We start from the raw sequence: 23,278 nt of genomic DNA on the forward strand, positions 1-23,278 counted from the left end.
GACCCGGGCATGGCACAGGGGCTCTACGGCGCCCCCTTGAATGGGGTCTGAAAACTTGGTCCGTATAGCAAACACACTTGCATGTATTAATATGAAACTCAGTACACATATAGACCTCATCGGGCCTAACAACTTTCGTGCTCTAAGTTATACGGCAGCTCAACAGGAAGTCAGCTATTATGGGTTGTTTGAAAAACGCATGCTCTGGAATTTGATATACTCCTCCTAGGCGATTAATCCGATCAACACCAAATTCGGTCAGCATGAAGTCAAGACATTGAGGATGCTAAATTGCGAGCAGATTTTTGATATCTCAAACGGTTTGGCTGTGGCGAGGCAACGAATTTATGGCGAGATAAGGGAAACAGGAGATGTGTTATAACATCTGCATACATTGATTGATTTTTATGAAACTTCAGCTGTGTGCTCATTGTAGGAGGCCAATCACATGAATGTGACTATTGTTTGATATTTTTCAAGCACTGTTGCCATAGCAACAGATCAAACAATATTTGTTTTGGATGCTTTTGAGACTCTTAGCATGCTTCAAATTGCATGAAACTCGACACACATGTCAGGATTGTCATCCAGTAGACATGGGCAAAGCCTTAAAAATGGGCGGGGAGGAAGGGTCTCTATAGCAACACCTTTTGACAAAAGTGGAGGGTTAGTTTAACCTACAGTCACAAAACTCGGTACACTTATTGGTCTCATTAAGCCGGACAACTTTCTAATTTACACTCATTTGCTCCGACCAACAGGAAGTCAGATATTTTGGTTTGAATGTGGATTTTTCACACTCCCTCTGTCTCTCTCTCTCTGTAGTCCCCCCCTTCCCCCCTCACTCTCACAGTCTCTCTGTGTGTGTGTGTGTGGGGGGGGGGTGTCTCTGTCTGTGTGTGTGTGTTTGTGTGTGCGCGTGTTTTTGTGACATATCAGGACACAAACTTGTTTAATGACATGGGTATGACATGGGTATTACAAGGAGAGGGTGACTTATAAGGACATTACCCCATGTCCCCATTTTTCAAAAGGCTAATAAATTATACAGAATAAGTTTTTTTGAGAAAGTAAAAATGTGCACAGTTTTCTGTGATGGGTAGGTTTAGGGGTAGGGGTAGTGTGGGGCGATAGAAAATACGGTTTGTGCAGTATAAACTGTATTACGCCTATGGAATGTCCCCACAATTCACAAAAACAAACGTGTGTGTGTTTCACAATCTTGATTAGTGGACTTTAACCCTTTTACTGATTAACAATTTATTGATGAACTTATAAAAATTTTGAACTGCAAATGATATCTTCACACTCATTTGAAATTGAACCATGACACTATATCACTATTCGGACAGGATTAGTTTTCTAAATGTCATTTGAGTTACAATTATTATTACCCGACAGCCAACATATTATAGGAGTATGCTGAAAGATGAGGCGAGCACGGAGATCCACAATAACAACGGGGTTTATTCACAATAACAGAAACACAGCAACAACATACACCTCTAAGCAAACAAGAGAACAGACAAGGAGTGCAGGGAAAGTGTCCAACTAAAAGGGAGTGCTGACAAGGAACAACAGGTGCAGGGAATCCGGGGAGATGGCGGGAAGACTGATGAGGGAAGTGAAGACAGGTGTGCAGAACAGGAGGATGCTGGGAACTGGAGTTCGGGAAGGCGTGAATGTAACAACACTTGTGATTTCATGTACTGATTCATACAAACTAACATATCTGTTTTTTACAGAGGAGAGTGTGTTTTCTAGACATGGGCGTTACAGAAGGTCATGTGCTGTGTTTGCGAACATCATGTACGATGCATATGTCTTTAAATTAATTATTTATTGATATAATTCAAGTTTATTAAAAAACCCTATTTAAGTATATTTCACATGATTTTATGAAAGTGGCTGTTTAAAATAAACTTGCATAAGTGAGCAGAAAAATCTAGACATTTACCTTACAATTACCTGAGACTGACATTAAAATCGTCTTTGCAGGTTTTGTGATTTGGCCCTATTTATTAATTTATAATTTTCTTTTTTCATCATATACCACACATACTGAAATTAAATGAAAGCATGCTTTTGGTTCATAAGATTGGTGCACAAATGATAGCTCATGGAGGTAAAAAAAACTCATGAAGAGAAGTGTTAGGATAATACAACATCAGGAATCACAGACATTCACATTAAAGGGTTAATTCACCCAAAAATGAAAATGTCATTTATTACTCACCCTCATGTCATTCTGCAGGCAAGACCTTCGCTCATCATCGGAACACAAATTAAGATATTGTTGATGAAATCCGATGGCTCAGTGAGGCCTCTATTGAGAGTAAACTCACCGTCTTCTCTCAAGATCCATAAAGATACTAAAAACATATTTATCATGTGATAAAGTTCATGTGAGTACAGTGGTTCAACCTTAATTATTTAAAGCGACGAGAATACCTTTTGTGTGCCAAAAAAAAAAAAAAAAAATGAAAATAACGACTTTTCAGCAACATCTAGTGATGGGCAATTTCAAAACACTGCATTGAAGCTTCACAAATATTTTGTTACGAATCAGTGGTTCGGAGAGCCAAAGTCGCATGATTTCAGCAGTTTGGCAATTTAATAGGCGAGCCAAACCACTGATTCGAAACAAAAGATTTGTGAAGCTTCAATGCAGTGTTTTGAAATCGGCCATCACTAGATATTGTTGAAAATTCTTTTTTTTTTCTTTTTCTTTTTTCTTTTTGGCGCACAGAAATTCTCGTCACTTTATAATATTAAGGTTGAACCACTGTAGTCATGTGAACTGTTTTAAATATGTTTTTAGTACCTTTATGGATCTTGAGAGGAGACGGTGAGTTTGCTCTCAATAGAGGCCTCACTGAGCGGATTTTATCAAATTTTTGTTCCGAAGATGAACAAAGGTCTTACAGATGTAGAATGACATGAGGGTGAGTAATTAATAACCTTATTTTCATTTTTGTTTGAACTAAACCTTTAATGCAAATGTCTGTGATTACTGATGTTGTATTATCCTAACACTTCTCTTCATGTGTTTTTTGACCTCCCTAAGCTATCGTTTGTGCACCAATCTTATGCTCCAAAAGCATGCTTTCATTTAATTTCAATATGTGTGGTATATGATGAAAAAAGAAAATTATAAAATTAATAAATAGCGCCAACTGGAATACAGGGCACTGTTGAATTTGCGCAAATAACAGTGTGTAATTTGCTCTGGACGTTTTTAGAGGTTTGTCTGAGAAAGGGTGCGTTCACATTTGTAGTTGGGTTCGTTTAGTTCATTTGGTCCGGACCAAAAAAGAAAAAAAAAACATTTAGTCCTGGTCCGATTAGCGTTCAGATTGGTAATTTATCATCGAACCAAAAGATAACGAACCTAAAGGCATAGGGATACATTCACAACCTGATTGGTCGGATTTTATGATGTATTGCCTATTTTGAGACGGAACTTACTGAACATCCAAAACAATGCTGTGTACTGCGGTGAATGCGCTCATTGTGCGTGCGTAGCCTGCATGTGATGGTATTTTGGCCAGTCGTGAAGAGCTTATAAAATGTGTAAAGGAGTCAAAACAGCGGCGGGAATCCATCCGTCACACACACAAACGATCTGCTGCGTGGAGACGCACGTCTGATGCCTGTGATGGGCAAACTCACGACTATGACGAGAAAAAAACAATATGCGTGAGGATTCTGTCCTTTTTAGGGTCTCATTTTCCTGTTTTCGGTTCGTTTACATGTCTTTGGTCCGTGTTGCATTCATATATCATTCGAACTTCACCAGAGTTGGTTTGGAAGCGGACTGGGACCCATCTTTTCAGCGGTCTCGGTCCGCTTGTTTGGTGCGCACCAGGGTTCGAATGGCAGCGTTCACACATGCTCAAATGAACCGCACTAACAGAGCAATCGCACCAGTTCATTTTAATCCAACCAAACATGCCAAGTGTGAACGCACCCTGAGAAAACCACAGACATGGCAGATTAGGATGATATTCTGCACTCATTTGAAATCTATGACACTCTATGATATTCTATGACATGAAATCCATCTAAATTTAAACGATCTCATGGATGTATCTGTTGTGGTTTGTGATCATTTGGGTACCAACTGCTGCAGTAAATGTGGTGTATTCAAATGACTTTGACATAGTCATTTTATGTTTACCCGTTTTAAATGCCTATTGCCCACCGTGCACAGTTGCCCTGAAGCCACCGTTTTTTTTTTTTATATTTCTATTTAGCTCTAATTAACATTTTTCAGTTTTAGTTTTAGTAATTTTAGTACTTTAATTTAAACTTATTTTTAGTTAGTTGCCAAGGCAACATTTCTTATTTTCATTTAAGTTTTTTAAATGTAAACAAAAATTAAATTTAACGAGTTACGTGTGGACATTTAATATTTAGGATTAGTGGTTTGTTCATATCACTAAACCGAAGTATTAGCAATTTAACCCATAGGTTAAACTTCTCCAGAGAACTGTGATGCTACTTTTTTTGGAAACCAATGGTTTCATCAAGTGTTTCTGTTCTTGTTTTTCTGAAATAGTGATTCATTAGAGCAGCTCAGTGTCTGATGTTCACAAACTGATTCATCTGGTCTGCTGAGAGCTTGTTTTCACAGGCCACACACACACACACACACACACACACTCCACTATGAACACAGCGCTAATAAAACACAGCCATCACACATTGTTATACATTTGTATATCAGCAGCTGTGAAAGCTAAAACAAACTGAAATTAAGTGTATAAAGTCCATTTAAATCCCTGTAAATTGGCTTGGCACAGTATTAACAGAGCCCCACAGCGCAGGACAATGTCTAACATTAAGTTCACATGCTTGTATAATCTGATTGGTTGCAGGCGAGACAATGACTGCTGCTCTTTAACATATGCTCTACAGCAATGTTTTTCATTCTTTTTTACTCTTTTTTATCGTTTACAACAATATCCGAAGGCCCCATGACTCTTCCAAATGTTTGTGGTTTACTGGAAAAAAATTAAAGTGGACCTATTACTAATTCACTTTTACATGGTGATTGAACATAAATGTGAGTCAGTAGTGTGTGTACACAACCATCCTATAATGGTAAAAAGTCATCCACTTTTTTATATTTCCCATAAATCATAAACAGTGTCTCCAAATGTATTTTCTATACATTGTTAATTCACAACATAACAGGCCCCACCCACGACTGGTGATGTTATCTGCCCTGTTAGCTTAGATCCACCCCTGAGTGAGTTGTTCAAAGTTTGCTATCTTGTTTATATACAAGATTGTCTCAACTATTTGATGAACAATCTAAATGTTCTGTTGTTGGCTGTATCAATGAACACCAAAAGCGTTTCCCTTTCAAGGGAACTCGCGCTGCGTCAAAACGCTGTGGAAATGCCTCTGCGTGATTGTGTCATGAAGCACGTATGGAATCAGTCCAATGGCATGACGGAATGTCATATAGGAAAACTTTAAAGCATACTTGTGCAAGACTGCCAGAGTCCTACAAAATGACCTCCAGCAGGCCACTGGTGTGAATGTCCCTGATCAAACAATCAGAAACAGAGTTCATGAGGGTGGCCTGAGGGCCCGACGTCCTCTAGTGGGCCCTGTGCTCACTGCCCGGCACCTTGGAGCTCGACTGGCATTTGCCATTGAACACCAGAATTGGCAGGTCCGCCACTGGCGCCCTGTGCTTTTCACAGATGAGAGCAGGTTCACACTGAGCATGTGACAGAGGTGAAAGTGTCTGAAGAAGCTGTGAAGAACGTTATGCTGCCTGTAACATCGTTCAGCATGACCGGTTTGGTGGTGGGTCAGTGATGGTCTGGGGAGGCATATCCATGGAGGAATGCACAGGCCTCTACAGGCTAGACAATGGCACCCTGACTGCCATTAGGTATCAGAGTGAAATCCTTGGACCCACTGTCAGACCCTACGCTGGTGCAGTGGGTGGCGAGAGTATGCAGGCAGTTCCTGGAGGATGACCTAAATCCAATAGCACCGCTGCGACATTATGTTTTGGTCCATCCGACGCCGCCAGGTTGCACCTCAGACTGTCCAGGAGCTCAGTGATACCCTGGTCCAGATCAGGGAGGAAATACCCCAGGACACCATCTGTCGTCTTATTAGGAGCATGCCCCGACATTGTCAGGCATGCATACAAGCAACTGGGGGCCATTCAAACTACGGAGTACCATTTTGAGTTGCTGCAATGAAATTTCAGCAAAATGGACTTGACTGCTGCATCATTTTTTCACTTTGATTTTCAGGGTGTCTTTGAATTCAGTCCTCTGTAGGTTGATAATTTCTTTTCCATCAAATGATGTGGCATCCTTTCGTTCCTAACACATTACCCAGTCCATATCAGTATAGATATCCAGCATGATATTTTTTCCCATTGAGATCTGATGTGTTTTCAAAATGTTCCTAAATATATATATATATATATATATATATATATATATACATACAGTATATATGTAATGAAGTGTGAACAGCAGCTCAGATGTGTATCCCCACCCTTGCTTCATCAAGGGTGGGGATACACATCTTATCATATCTCATTGGGTACTGCAGACAGTCGAAAAAGGCTATACCATTCAGTTCAGGTCTCGCCCACCTCGCGGGGTTCTGCCCACAGTGGTGGGACCTGAGCAGGCAAGTAAAAGCCCTGCTGGCCAAAGGGGCTATAGAACACATTCCTCCTCCCAGCAGACAGACCCACCTTCTACAGCTGTTACTTTATTGTTCCAAAAAAGGATGGGGGATTGCGTCCAATTCTAGATCTGCGCCAACAGAATCTCTCTGTAGGGAAGCTCAAGTTCAAGATGCTTACTCTCAAGCAAATCGTGTCACAAATCAGGTCCGAGGACTAGTTTGTCATGATAGATCTGAAGGACGCATACTTCTATGTTTCCATCCTTCCACAACACAGGAAGTTCCTGTTCACTTTTGGGGGCGAAGCGTACCAATATTGAGTTCTTCCTTTCGGCCTAGCTGGAGGGACCTTCTCTCTCAGGTGAAGGGGTTGATATTTCACCCCCGTCCAGAGTTGTGAAAACTGTGGGCTTGGCCTCTGAGGTGGCCCAGCTCATAACCTCAGGTCTCTCAACTGAGGTTGTTGAGACCATCTTCCACTCCAGAGCTCCACGAGCCTATTGAGGAACTTTCTTAGAATTGTCTCACTCTGAAAAGAATTGGAGAAATTCAAGCACTTTCGGTTTCTCCCTCATGCCTGGAATTTGCACCTGGTATGGTAAAGGCTTTTAAAGGCATAAAGACCGGGTTATGTTCCTACTAATATGGTAAGACCTATCGTACTGCAGGCCTTTTGTCATCCTCCTTTCAGGACGTCAGACCAAGAGAAACTAAATCTGCTCTGCCCAGTTAGGGCTATAGATGCTTATGTCCACAGAGCTCCCCTGTGAGTGCTTACCAGGATCAACTAAACGCTGGATTTTCAAAAGTATGTGAAATTCGTGGATCCATTGTTGCAGTAAACTTGCACAACGTTCTTGAATGAATAATTTATTACATGCATGCCGGTCTGTTATTGTAGGGACATCGACTTTACATTTTCATGCCCCTAAACATGACCCGGAATAAAAAAAAAGGCTATTGGTTGCGTATCATGTCAGTCAAAAGTCATCTTGGGCTGTTCTTGGCAAATGAAAGCTGCGATAGAGTCCAGACCTTCTGCCGTCAGTCTGAAGGTCTGGCTAGAACCTAGATGACTTAATCGCTGCTAGTTCCCTAGAGAGTTTCCTATGGGGTTTTATAATGGGGTGTTTCAATTTATATGTAAAATAAAGCCTGTGGTAAACTTGCCTATACTTTGACATTTTGTTCTACAATGTAAATTACACACCCATATCGAAAACACAAATTTGTAAACAGTTATGTTCATGTCTGAAAATGTGCTTTTTTAATAAGATACTAAAAAAGACAGCTTGAGGTGTGAGTGTGTGCAGAGTACGTTGTAGAAGAAAGCGTCAATATATCATCAAATGCATCCTTTGTTTCCTGTGCAATGAAGGATATAACAGATGGATCCTTCGTGACCTACCCTACCCCAGAATTCCCGTGACGACAGGATTTTTTTTGAGAGAAATTGCCGAATTACACTTTTAAACATAAGTATTGGGTTTCAACTTACTCAATTATCTAATGATGCAAATAAATGGAAAAAAAAAAAAAAAGTTTAAAGCGGTTCAAATGTTCACATATCTTACTAAGAATATATAGTTTTACTCTTTATTATATACAGAAATGGACCATGGTGAACTTATTTAGACAGTTTGTGAAACTTTTTTTTTTTTTTTTTTTTTCAGACAGCTTAATATAACTTTCAAAAAAGTCCAGTTCCAACGTTACTGCCACTCATCAACAGCAGCTGTCACAGTTGCTAGGCGACAAGAACAATCCTCCATAGGCTAGACCATCCTGTTTAACAACGCTCGTTCCAACCTTCGTATCCTTCGAAGGATGCAGTCTCTGAATTTGGACGCAGCTTATATGAATATGTGTGGGACAGTAGGAGGGGAACACAGTTGCATCAAAGCAGAGTATGCTGCACAGCATAAATCAAAGCACTTGACAGACAGTGGTCAAGAGGAGAACACCTGAAAAGGTCACATAATGGATGATACTTGTCTGTATTTGCAGTACACAAGCCGCAGTTCAGCCGCGCATGACAAACACTGCCAGTGTGAAAGCACAGTGCTGCTGATTTCACTCTGCATACGCAAAGCTTCTGCGCTACTTCTGCTCTGCTTGTGCATCCAGTGTGAAACAGGTCTAACTTTTAAAAAATATGTTATAGACACAGAATGGGAGAAAAACGCAAGGTCCGTCTAGCATGTTTACATATAAAATAATGGAAAAGCAGCACAGTGCAATGCAAAAATGTGTTCTGTGGAAATGGCCCCATGCCATTTCTACTGTTTTGTTGTTGCCGGAGTATACGAGGCACAAGCTGTAGATGCACAGGGGGCAGGGAGTAGCAGCTTATTTGCATTTTTAAAAAAACACACAAAAACTGTGTTTTTGCTTCCACCCAAAAATGAGCATGATATAGGCCTAATAAATGATCTGTGGGGTATTTTGAGCTTAAACTTCACAGGCACATTCTGGGGAAACCTAAGACTTATACAGTAAAAATGGGCATACTGGGTCCCCTTTAAGCAAAAATGTGTCATTTTAAATATATTTAAAAGATACACAAGTTTCAATAGAAATGACATCACGTAAGTATATTTCAGTTTACCATAAATGTAAGTATATTCAGTAGCACACTTTAACCATATTTCAAAGACAATAGAAGCATTTAAGAAATTACATATAAAGATGTCCTATTTAAGTGGGTCAAAAACACTCTAAAGTTTAAAGTTAATATAAATTTAAACTATACATTTTGATTTAATTGCAATTAACATTTACATTAAATTACATTTAGATTGCAGTTAAGTATATTCTTTTAAACTATATTTTTTCCCCCATAATAAGTACTCTTTTTAATAGTAAGCTAAAGTGTACTTATTTTTCACTAGGGTCCCCAGTTTAAGGCAGTAACAAAATTCTTCAAAATAACCTCACAAAATCACTCTCATGCTATTTCCTCATAAACTAAATTCTGGAAATCGTTCTTAGGCTATTACAAAAAATAATGTCTAGCAGTTAGAATGGAAACAGATGAAGGTGACCACTGTACTTGAATTGGATGTTCACAATTAATCACAATTTTAAGATATGAGAGAACAAAGCACAATCACATTTAAACCTTCCTGCTTTAAGTTATGCATTTAATCTTTTTTTTTTTTTTTTTTTTTTTTTTTTAATGTTTAAACACTTTCTCTTATGCCTTGTTTAATAAACAGAGACATCTATAAATAAATAATTTGTGGTTATTTTCTCTGGAAAATTTATACATTGTTTCTCTATGATGCAATTAAAAAATATATTGACCTGTTTGTTTCAACATCACAGCCAGCCTGACATTTGCACCAACAATGGATCAACCAATGGTGTGAGTTTAAGGGCAAGACTATTGATTTATCCAACCAGTGACAGATTGTTTGGGTAAACTGTTTGAACAGTCAGTAATAAATTTAGTTTGGTGTGTAGAAAGTAAAATTTACATTCACTTAAAATGTTTCTTTTTACTTGACGCTGCTCACACCAACTTTTTTGATGCACCTGACGTCCACATGGGGAGGAAAGCTGTGTGGGAGGAAAGTGTATGACAAGGCAATAATCACTATGCAGCTGTTTCCTGTTCTGTAACAAGGAACTGTGTCATCAGACTTTCATATCACTACAGTCTCAGATCAGCATTTCACTAAAGATCTAACCACAAGGCATTTCAGAACATATCCAAAAAGTTTTAAGCAATGTGCATTCAGTTATTGCCATGTACATTTAGTTACTGTGCAAATTGTAGTCAACTAAACTTGCTCTTTTGAACATGCCAAAACACATGCAATTTGCTTAAATCAATAAGAAATTTAAACCTGATGTGAACAAGAAAATAACTGTTCAGAGATCTTGGGCCATATTCACTAAACATTTTATCTTACCACTAAAAGTTCTCCTAAATGGCAGTAAAAGTTCTTAGCTAAGAGTTTTCTCTTAAAACCTATTCACAAAACTGCTGAGAAAAACTTTTACTAAAAAATAGAGAGAAGTCTTAAGCTAGGAGTAAGGGTGGGGTTGACCTCGTTGCTATGGATGATGTCAATATGCTTACTAACTATGCACACAGTGATTGGCTGATGGAGGAGGAGTCTCTGTCAGCGATTTAATCATAGAAATATTGTAGAATGAGGTAACATGTTGCCATATTCAAGTAAAGGTTTTAAAATACAAATGTTGCCATATTCAAATAAAGGTTTTAAAATGTACACTAAGTGTCACTAAAAAAAAACTAGTATATGTTTAGCTAATTGTCCGCCTCTTACATGTCTGCGTCTCGAGAGAATGCAGAATTCAAGCAACAAATTATGTTTTATAAACAAAGTTTGGGAGGAGCACATTCAAACGGACTATCTAATCGGGAGGTATATACACACAGACGAGAGCCGACTCACCTAGTTCGAAAGTTTTCTGCATCCCTCCACCACCCCGTTCCTCACTCTCAGCTCGGGATACAGGGGCTAAATAAATTCCAAGCTCGGAGCCCTCGATCCCCTTGGACAGCATGCCAAATACACTTATAGTTGTGTATATATATTTTTTTTACTCTATTTGATCATTTGTGAGTGTGAACTCATGAAAACAACTGCCACAGGTAATCGGACATTATTTATTTATTTATTAAAGATTTATATTTGGCGTTTTATCGTAGATTCAAATCTATAAATCAAAATATTCATTGCATTTACGAAGAAAAGGTTCAGCACCCAAGGCACTATCACTATTGCCTCAATGGTGTACAATGTTTTTGGGTTGATTGCTGAGGTGGATTGGCAACAATGGCCATTAGGATTGTTTGTGATTTGGTCTTAGTGATTTAGGAGTCCTCTTGAATAGTCCTAATGTTTCACAGATTTAGGAGCTAGTTTAAAAATGCTTTGTGGAAAACTCTTAGAGCAAAAATTTAGGACTCCTAAAATTAGGACTGACACGCCAATTATTTTTAAGAGTTTCTCTCTTAAATCGGCAAGTTAGGAGCTACTTTTTTTACTTTTTTACTTTCACTTTTTTGTTTTGTGAATACGGCTCCTGAACTTACTGTTTTGGGGAAAAAAAAATTTCATTAGAGAATTCAGCCAAAGTGATTCAGAAAAACTTTAAGAGATTTATTCTTAAGTCAGTGTAGACCGTTTTTTGATTATAACAGGAGTTTTTGCAAGAGCCCAGAACTCAGCGAGTTTGCGCTGAACTGAAGTGATTGACAGCTTCAGTGAATATAAAGGGTGCAGTTTTGCTCACTTTTTGTACTTGTATAAACTCCATTCACTTTTTGAATAACCTTTGTTTTTCATGCTGCTAAGAGAAGCAATGGCCAAAAGCGGGAGTTAATCCACTAAATTTCCATTCCATGAGTCATTCCCAAAGCTGAAATTATTGTCATAGTAATAACCATAGCAAGAGTTAATCATAAACTCTATCTGTTTGCTATCTGGTTAGAATTGTTTGGTTTTGTCAACTTGATAACTCTTGAAGTTGAAGAACATTACAATAATAGTGAATGTTGTAACAAAGTCCATGTTCAGGCAAGAAGGAGGCGGGAACCGGCAAACGATCAAGGTAAACTTCAAGAGACAAAACAAAACTGTGTGTCTGGGTATGCAAATATACAGCAACGGGCATCCTATCATTGCAAAGATTGGATGAATATTTTTTGGTCCTGAGACTTCCACAGAAGATATATATACATTTGTTTTAATATTTATACCACTTTAATTATTGATTGCTATCAGGATGTATAGAACCAATATAAACAATATAACAAAAAGTGTTTATTAAAAACATTGCCTACCCTAGCTTTAACATGTTACTGAGATTAACTATTAATATAGCTAACAGAGTTGAGTTTACATGCTACTGAGACAATTAGACAATTAGACAACTGTACTAGCTAATGACTGCATTATCTGAGATTGCATTTGTTAGCAAAATATGTCATTCATTTAAATATGAGCCTTGGAACTGAGTAAGCTTTGTTTGAGTCTGTGCTTTTTGCTTTGTTCCTCCTTAAACATACTAAAATAGTGCTTGATTCGATGTAATGAATTATTAATTCATAGCGTGTGTTTTGTTTTGGTAGGAAGACCTGGACATCAGTTTATGTCTACAGATTGAAGACTCACAGTTTGAATGAAAGACTGCTCAAGGTAATTTGAGTTTATACTCACTGTACAACCTATACAATACTAATTAGCTTTCCTGTATGTGTGATGGCAATGTTACCGTGTCTTACATTGCAAATGAATTGTAGTAATGTTAAAAAAATACCCAAAATAAACATTATTCAGGAACTGAAATAAGATATATTTACATAAAAAATATAACATTTTTATAAGCGTTATTTAAAAAAAATGCACAAAGTGTTAGTAAAACTTACTTTGAACAAAGTAAACTTTACTTGAGAATTTTAAATTAAAGCTAAAGAATTGTGTGTAGATTTTACTTGAAAACATGCTGTTAAATTTACTACCAATTTCTGGGTGAAAATTGTTTCGTAGCTTTTTCAAATAAATCCTACTCCAAATGTTTTACAGTGTAGGTGAACTGAGACAGTAAGTTAGTGCAATGAAAGAAAGCATGACAAATCTCAATTGCATGTAGCAAACACTGAGTGACTTCATTCAGGTCAGGGCCAGTGACTCAAATTACATCTCTCTCAGCAGACATTCTTTCTATCTGTGAACACAACGATGAAGAACTTCACTGGGAATGCACTTCCCACTATCCTTTCACTCTTTCAACAATGTAAAAATATTTTTCAAAGTTATAAATAAAACAAAGACTATTGGAGTATATTTTCCCCCCAAAAATCATTTTTTTCTACTTTAAAATTTCATATTTAATTCATTGTGTTACTTGCCATTTCTTTGTAAGTTTTTATGAAATTTACAAGCAATTTCTGAGCAAAAAATTGGTTTCTACATCAATTTTTTTTCAGTGCATATACATTCTACATTCTTTTTAAATGATGTTTTGTGCCTCTATCACTTCTTACAGTCGTGTAAAATTGAGTTCCAGTTAGTGTGAGTAATGCAGCTCTTCCCAGAACTATTCCACTGCTCTTGGCATCAGATGCTGTGTGAGTGTTTGGTCGACGCCCTGAGGAAATCGCATCAACAACAGCAAACAATGTAACATGATACACGGCAGCTGTTCTCACCTGTGCCATTTTCTGCATAGAAACGCTGCTAACAAGGTGAAAATAGCATACACCTAGTGAGGCGAGAGCAGCGGTACATTTAATTTTTGTGGTATGAAAGAATATCTCAGCATTACATTACTGACTGTCAGTGCTTCGTTTTTACAGTCTATAAAGTGACTTTTTTGAGTGTTCTTGGTTTCACATCCTGTGAGTCTAAGCCAAATATAAATAAACCAATCCTTAAACTCTCAGTGGAGACTGAGGGTGATGCTGGGTAGACAATAAAATTAAATAGCCAATCATTTTCTATAAATGACTTAAAGAACAGAGAGATGCTGTAAAATAACTTGTAATAATTCATTTAGAAACAGATCTGACAGAAAAGTGACATGGCTTGTAACAGATTAGGAAAGAAGTGCTAAAACTGCCTGGTTTTACACACTTTTCCCTTGTTTAATAGAAGCCAAGTGCTGGTGTGACGTAACATTTCTGGGGAAATACATGGGCAGAAAGATTCATTCAGTTTTTGTATGTGTTTGGTGACTTACCTTCATGTTTGGTCTCTCAGTGACCAGCGAGCCATCTTTGGCATAAGAGTACACAGTGAAATCCTCTGGAAGAAGCAATCTGAGACACACAAACACACACACACACACACACACACACACACACACACACATACACAACTATGTAAGGATTCATTGTTGAATGTATTTAATACACTCTTGCATCACACACAGACTGTCAATACATAGGCTAAAATCTGTACATCCCTAAAACTGGTGACACACTCTATCGTTTAAAAGTTTTGGTCAGTATTTTTAAAGAAATTAACATATTATATTAAATTATTAATAAATCTTTTATTAAGAATGGATAAAATTGCATTAAAGGAGTCATGAACTGCATTTTTAAAAAATGTTATAATGTTTTTTGAGGTCCACTTATAATGTTATCAAGACTTTTACATCAAAAAACATCCTAATTTAGAAGTAATAAGTTATTTTCTGACCGTTTCTTTTGAACACTTTTTTGATAGGCATGCCATATTCAAGACGTGAAAGTAAGTGAAAGGATAGTTGGAAGCAGCTCCACTGCTATGGAGTAACAGTTTTGCATAATAAAATAATTTTCAATGTCCCTGCCATTACACGTGTGGAATTGTTTTGAAAACTTCTGATGTTGAAAAATATCTCATTACATAGTTGAAACATTTGCCAACAACTTGAAACATTTATGTGTATTACATATGCTTTATAAGTCTTGGTTGTGGCAAATAAAAAGTTTAAGTACTTAGAGTTAACACTATAATTGACAAAGGATGACTTACGGTGTTTTGTGTAAACGGAATTATGAATGAATGAACCATTGTTTGTCACACTGTCGTTCTTATAGACTATTACAGTTCATTCTTTTCGATAAAGTGAAAATGTATACATTGTCATTTGCAGTGTCGTGTTCTAAATAAAATGAAACACTGTAATGTCTTACTGATGACAAAACAGAAGATGGCGCTCACTGAAGCTGTAAGAATGGCTTAGATCAAAACAATAACAAAAGCAGCGTTCTCGAAGTGCTTTTGTCTGTATGTGATAATTAACCCCATAAATGCCGAAGTAAAGATAAGAAATCAGCAAATCACAACTATCACAACTATTCAGTTTGACTGAGGCACTACAGTATAAATACTCAGTACATAACAAATGAAAAAGCAATAGTGACACATGGTAAAAACAATGTTACTCACACTTGTGTGTTGCGACATTACTGTCGAATCCAATGTAGTTGGCACTGCATCATCTTTTATTTTCAGTCTCTCTAAAAAGCCTGCGTCGAACTGTGTCTTGTTTAAAAAACTAATCCGCAGTAAAATGAAGCGAACAAATGAACAGCGTCTTACTGACTTGATCTGACTAGAACTTCATTAAAAATAAAGTTCATCCAAGCTTTCTTAATGTTAGGATCACAAGGATGGCAATGAATGCAGAGACTGTGCAGTTGGCACTTCAAAATGTCTTATAATCCTCAGACGCATCTCTATCATTTTGTTGCTGGTGCAATCTACAATGTTTGTGTCTCTCTCGTATTTACTTCTACATGATACGCACAAATTGGTGGGCGGCGCTAAAGAAGCACTGATGTAGAAATAGGTGTTGATCTTGTTCTGCAGAGGCGGTCTTTCGTTGCACTATGACGTAAAAATGTGACAAAATCCGAAATGAGTCGTTTTCTGAGCTTAGTTTCAATAAAAGCTGTTTTTGGATGAGGAAGTTTTAAGTTCTGAAACTTACAGAATATTTTTATAGTACAATGACCTCTTATATGTCAAAAGATCAAGAAAAAATTGATTTCTCAATTCATGGCCCCTTGATAGTAAAGACATTCATAATGTTACAAAAGGTTTCAATTTCAAAGAAATGCTGTTCTTCAAACTTTCTATCCATCAAAAGAATCCTAAAAGAACTGTATCACCGTTTCCACAAAAATATTAAACAGCACAACTGTTTTCAACATTGATAATAAAAAATATTTCTTGAGAGTACTAGAAAAAATTCTGAAAGGTCATGTGACACTGAAGACTGGAGTAACTGCGATTAAGCTTTGCCATTACGGTAATAAATTACTTTTTAAAATATATTAAAACAGAAAAAAGCAATTTCACAACAACACTGTTGTCACTGTTTTTTTGTTTGTTTGTTTGTTTTTTGTTTTGTTTTGTTTTGATCAAACAAATGCATTGGTAAGCATAAGAGACTTCTTTCACAAACATTAAAAAATCTTAATGATCCCACAACGGTAGTGTATGCACAAACGTCTATCTTGCATATAAGATATTCCTGATGCTTTATAATGTCTTATGATGGCAATTCAAATATATAGTTGGTTCATGTAAAATACCATGTGTCAGGAAACCAAAAAGACCAAAATCAGGGCTGAGAATGAGCAAATGTGAAAAAGATGAGAGAAGTCATTAGAGAGCAATGGCGGCATGACCCTGTGACCTATAGTCACAAGCAGGAGCTTGAAAGAGAGCTGAGAGGAAGTGCTGAGTGACAAATAAGGAAATCATAATACTACAATCCATAAAAAAGTTATGTGTAATAAAGCCAAATGACACAGGGAAAAAAGAATTGAAGATTTCTGATCAGGGAGTCAGAAGGTTAGTCAGAAGAGTAACTAGAAGTAAGGACCACTCGGAAAGAGGTCCAGAAAGACTTGGAGGCAGCAGGTACAGTTGTCACAAAGAAAACAATAGGAAATGCACTCCACCGCCACAGCCTCCATGCACGCTCACCACAGAAAGCTCCATTATTGAAGAAAAGGCATGTTGAAGTTCATTTCAGCACAAAACCTGTCACATTTACTAACCACCTACTGTCCAGTTCAACCAGGGATTAAAGGGGTCATGACATGACTTTTTTATTATTTAAATAATAAAAAAGCGTAGCCAGACCTTCAGACTGACGGCAGAAGGTCTGGCTACAGAACACTAACGATTACATAATTTGAAACCTGAAATTTGTCCTCTGAAAGAATAATTTCATGTCTGAATCAGAATCTAAATTGAAGCACTAGCTCGATGCAAAATTATTTCAATTACTTTTCAATTTCAATTTTTGCATAATTTACATATTAATACTGATAAATTTAAGTTTCAGAAATTTTATATATATATATATATATATATACACACACACAGTCAAACCAAAATTTATTCAGACACCTTGAACATTTCATTCATTAATACAGTTTATTCACTATAGTTTAAAAAAATGGTAATAAAATATGACAAGATCTCAGAGTTAAACTGTGTCAGAAAAAAATTATCTTAATTATGTCAGATAACACTTAAGCAAAACATGGTCAGGTCAAAGTGTCTGAATAATTTTTGGTTCCAAATTTTTATCAATTTTACTGGTAGTCCATATGTAGAATTTTTGGGTATAATATGTCACAGTTTACTTTATTTTGCTATCCTCACTTACATAAATGAACTATAGTGTCCTGCACCCACTAGTAAAAATATATCAAAAATATCAAAAATGTCTGAATAATTTTTGGTTTGACTGTGTGTGTGTGTGTGTGTATATATATATATATATATATATATATATATATATATATACAGTGGGTACGGAAAGTATTCAAACCCCCTTAAATTTTTCACTCTTTGTTATATTGCAGCCATTTGCTAAAATCATTTAAGTTAATTTTTTTTCCTCATTAATGTACACACAGCACCCCATATTGACAGAAAAACACAGAATTGTTGACATTTTTGCAGATTTATTAAAAAAGAAAAACTGAAATATCACATGGTCCTAAGTATTCAGACCCTTTGCTGTGACACTCATATATTTAACTCAGGTGCTGTCCATTTCTTCTGATCATCCTTGAGATGGTTCTACACCTTCATTTGAGTCCAGCTGTGTTTGATTATACTGATTGGACTTGATTAGGAAAGCCACACACCTGTCTATATAAGACCTTACAGCTCACAGTGCATGTCAGAGCAAATGAGAATCATGAGGTCAAAGGAACTGCCTGAAGAGCTCAGAGACAGAATTGTGGCAAGGCACAGATCTGGCCAAGGTTACAAAAAAATTTCTGCTGCACTTAAGGTTCCTAAGAGCACAGTGGCCTCCATAATCCTTAAATGGAAGACGTTTGGGATGACCAGAACCCTTCCTAGAGCTGGCCGTCTGGCCAAACTGAGCTATGGGGGGAGAAGAGCCTTGGTGAGAGAGGTAAAGAAGAACCCAAAGATCACTGTGGATGAGCTCCAGAGATGCAGTCGGGAGATGGGAGAAAGTTGTAGAAAGTCAACCATCACTGCAGCCCTCCACCAGTCGGGGCTTTATGGCAGAGTGGCCCGACGGAAGCCTCTCCTCAGTGCAAGACACATGAAAGCCCGCATGGAGGACTCCAAGATGGTGAGAAATAAGATTCTCTGGTCTGATGAGACCAAGATAGAACTTTTTGGCCTTAATTCTAAGCGGTATGTGTGGAGAAAACCAGGCACTGCTCATCACCTGTCCAATACAGTCCCAACAGTGAAGCATGGTGGTGGCAGCATCATGCTGTGGGGGTGTTTTTCAGCTGCAGGGACAGGACGACTGGTTGCAATCGAGGGAAAGATGAATGCAGCCAAGTACAGGGATATCCTGGACGAAAACCTTCTCCAGAGTGCTCAGGACCTCAGACTGGGCCGAAGGTTTACCTTCCAACAAGACAATGACCCTAAGCACACAGCTAAAATAATGAAGGAGTGGCTTCACAACAACTCCGTGACTGTTCTTGAATGGCCCAGCCAGAGCCCTGACTTAAACCCAATTGAGCATCTCTGGAGAGACCTAAAATGGCTGTCCACCAACGTTTACCATCCAACCTGACAGAACTGGAGAGGATCTGAAAGGAGGAATGGCAGAGGATCCCCAAATCCAGGTGTGAAAAACTTGTTGCATCTTTCCCAAAAAGACTCATGGCTGTATTAGATCAAAAGGGTGCTTCTACTAAATACTGAGCAAAGGGTCTGAATACTTAGGACCATGTGATATTTCAGTTTTTCTTTTTTAATAAATCTGCAAAAATGTCAACAATTCTGTGTTTTTCTGTCAATATGGGGTGCTGTGTGTACATTAATGAGGAAAAAAAATGAACTTAAATGATTTTAGCAAATGGCTGCAATATAACAAAGAGTGAAAATTTAAGGGGGTCTGAATACTTTCCGTACCCACTGTATGTAATAAGGACACTGTAAAATAAAGTGCTACCAAATGTTTTTGCTATTTGAGTATGTAAATATTAAAGTGAAAATCACAGAATGTTCTGGAGATGCATTAGGGGAGTTTTATCTGGCATGAGATGCATTATGTGAGATAATCTAGAGAGCAAGAAGTGAAACGTCCACCTCTATGCTTTGTTCAGCTGCATGTCAAATCTGATATTATCAAGGGACTTCATTTGTGTGGCAATTACTGTAAAAACACAGTAAAAACCATACTACTGTGAAATATTATTACAATTTAAAGGGGACCTATTATGCCCCTTTTTACAAGATGTAAAATAAGTCTCTGATGCCCCCAGAGTGTGTATGTGAAGTTTTAGCTCAAATTACCCCACAGATAATTTTTATAGCATGTTAAAATTGCCACTTTTTGAGAGTGAGCAAAAATGCCCAGTGTTTATGTGTGTCCCTTTTAAATGCAAATGAGCTGCTGCTCCCAGCCTCCTTTCAAGAAGAAGGCAGAGCTTCAAGAGCTCATGCTCCAGCATATCGACAACAACAGAACAGGACAATCTCACGCACTGAAAATGTAAGAAACTGTCAGTAGCAGTGTTCAGTTCGAACCGGAGTCGGACAATGATGCCTACAGAGCCAGAGAATATATGCTGCGTGGAGATAGAACAAGTATAGTTTAGTTTAATTACAGTTTTAACTTATGTTGTCATCTTGCTTTTATCCAGTAGTTCAAGCCTGTTGTAGCGGACCCCGTCTGAATGATTGCCAAAACTTTACTGACGAGTTTTATGATGTTTATTGTACATCACACAAAAGATGAAGCATCAGATTTCACTCCAGAAAATCGGCATAAGAGCTGAATAAAACACAGTACAAGCAGTGTGCAAAGTCTTATCCATGAACTCTCTTTCCCTTGCATTATCATCAACATACACAGCAAATTATACAAAAACACGCATTACAACTAACAGTAAACACATGAATACAGACCTTATGCCTTTTCGGGGGGTGCTTAATAAACTGAAAAACTTTATATCTGTAAACCAACTCAGATTTTAGCAAAACCTGTTTTGTATTGACCCACGTTCACAAAGCAGTCTAGTGTAAAATGATTTGTGCAGACATAAACTAATTTAGGTATATTCCCTTCAAAAATAATACTAATCCCCTGTGTCTTCAGTGGCTCTGATGTCGGGAGTACATTATTACCAAACTGACAATGAAAAATACTTATAAAGCATTTATTAATCTTAGTTAATGTTAATTTCTTAGTTAATGTTTAATAACATTACTAAAATCAAAAGTTGTAACTTATTCAATGGACCTGAGGTAAAACTAACAATGATCAGTTGTATTTCTTAACTAACATTAACAAAAAATAATATCTTCTGTAACAAATGTAGCAATTGCTCATTCTTAATCTCAGTTAATGCATTAACTAACATTAAATACTGAGACATTTTTGTTAAATGTTACCTGTTTTATAATTCTTTTGCACTTTAATCTGTTTGAAAAATTTTACTTTATAATTTTTTGTTTATAGCGTTATTGTATATAAACATTCAGAGTTCTTTTTGTTATAAGAAAAAGAGTTCTTAAGAGTTCCGTTGTTATACAATGACAACACTTTTTTTGCAACTTATGTTCACATCCAACATCCAACAACAAAACACCTGAGTTGCTTACAAAACATTCTTGTGACTACAGCTGCTCTGGCCTGGAGAAAATGGCACAGTATACAACTCCCTCAGGGCGGGGTCTATGCTAATACGGCAAAGTCTGTCTGCAGTTGTGGGCGGGGCCTAAGGATTCTGTGACATCACAAAAGGTAGAATCTCCAAACGGCTTGTTCTGAGACACTGCTTACGATTTATGGGGATTAAAAAAGAGGAGTCGGTGGATTTGTACAAACACTGTAGACACTCATTCATGTTCAAACACCATGTAAAAGTGAATTTTGCATAATAGGTTATCTTTAAAATAACTGTTTTCTATGAATACATTTTAAAATGTAATGTATTCCTGTGATGGCAAAGCTGAATTTTCAGCAGCAATTACTCCAGTCTTTAGTGTTACATCATCCTTCAGAAATCATTCTAATATGCTGATATGGTGCTCAAGAAACATTTATTTTTATCAATGTTAAAAACAGATGTACTGCTTAATATTTTTTGTGGAAATCATAGTCAGCATTATGTGTTGAATAGAAAGTTCAAAAGAACAGCATCTATTTGAAATATAAATCTTTTATAAACATCTTTATAAATGTCTATTATAAATGTCTTTACTGTCACTTCTGATCAATTTATTGCATCCTTGTTGAATAAAAGTATAAATTCTTTAACAAAATCTTACTGACCCCAAACTTTTAAAAGGTAGTGTATATACTGAACAGTCAGCATACCTTAGCTTGGTTGAGTTAAAATTTTTTACATAACATCCAAGTGAGAAATATGTAGCATTTTAAGCTTAATAGTGGCACACAACAAAGAAAAAGAGTAGAAAACAGATTATAAAATACATTTCAGAGATGAAAACAGAATCTTGCATAAATAATACAATTATTATTATTATTATTATTATTATTATTAATAATCATAATAAATATGCTCTTATTGCTGTATTCTAATGATTTATTTATTATTGTGACAACCTGCAAATCAGTTCAGCATACTAGACACTACAATGATCAGTATAATAATCATAAAAAAAGGATATTGGCACTCAAGATTAAGACATATAAAAAATCTTTTATTTACTCATGGCTTAAATAATTTAAAACAGTTACAAAAACTGCATACTTAAGTGTTGCAGTTAACAAAGGTGGTAGTCCTAAAACACTGAAAATAGAGCTCCTTCTGTATTTGCATTAGGCATGTGCCGATATTCGGTAATACAATATATCACGATAATGAATATGCCCGATATTGTTATCGCAGGCACTTCAAAATACCATGAATAATTATTTAATACGAATTATTCAAATCTTTATAATGCATTTTAAGAATATTTTCCCCATCAACCATTTAAAATGCCTGTATGCTGCGTCAAAGGGACACGCTCACTCAGTTTTTTATTTTCAAATTTAAACATTTTTATATTTTATTCTGGACTGCAACAAGCCCTATAATGATTGAAAATATTCTGATTACCTGTTGTTGTTCAGTAAAACTTAGTGACATATGGCTTCATTAGTTAACATGTTAATTCATTATTACCAAACTGACAATGAAAAATACTTATAAAGCATTTATTAATCTTAGTTAATGTTAATTTCTTAGTTAATGTTTAATAACATTACTAAAATCAAAAGTTATTAAAAATCAAAGTAACTTATTCAATGGACCTGAGCTAAAACTAACAATGATCAGTTGTATTTCTTAACTAACTTTAACAAAAAATAATATCTTCTGTAACAAATGTAGCTATTGCTCATTCTTAATCTTAGTTAATGCATTAACTAACATTAAATACTGAGACCTTTTTGTTAAATGTTACCTGCTTTATAATTCTTTTGCACTTTAATCTGTTTGAAAAATTTTACTTTATAATTTTTTTGTTTATTGCGTTATTGTATATAAACATTCAGAGTTCTTTTTGTTATAAGAAAAAGAGTTCTTAAGAGTTCTGTTGTTATACTATGACAACACTTTTTTTGCAACTTACTTCAATATCGTGATAATACCGTATAC

At 36.5% G+C, this 23,278-nt stretch overlaps 1 protein-coding gene across 4 annotated transcripts in view; it reads right to left on the reverse strand.

Annotated features, from left to right (window-relative positions):
- The window catches only part of adam9 (ADAM metallopeptidase domain 9), a 72,787-nt gene that overhangs the window by 35,993 nt on the left and 13,516 nt on the right, over nt 1–23,278 (reverse strand). For 3 of the 4 annotated variants that reach the window (XM_051903464.1, XM_051903462.1, XM_051903461.1), the window contains exon 4: nt 14,392–14,470. In XM_051903464.1, the coding sequence (XP_051759424.1) occupies nt 14,392–14,470 (79 nt within the window). Of the gene's footprint in view, nt 1–14,391; nt 14,471–15,590; nt 15,678–23,278 lie in introns of those variants that run through there. The other variant, XM_051903465.1, reaches the window with a different exon arrangement.

Source organism: Ctenopharyngodon idella, chromosome 8 (genome assembly GCF_019924925.1).
Source record: "Ctenopharyngodon idella isolate HZGC_01 chromosome 8, HZGC01, whole genome shotgun sequence".
NCBI lineage: Eukaryota > Metazoa > Chordata > Actinopteri > Cypriniformes > Xenocyprididae > Ctenopharyngodon > Ctenopharyngodon idella.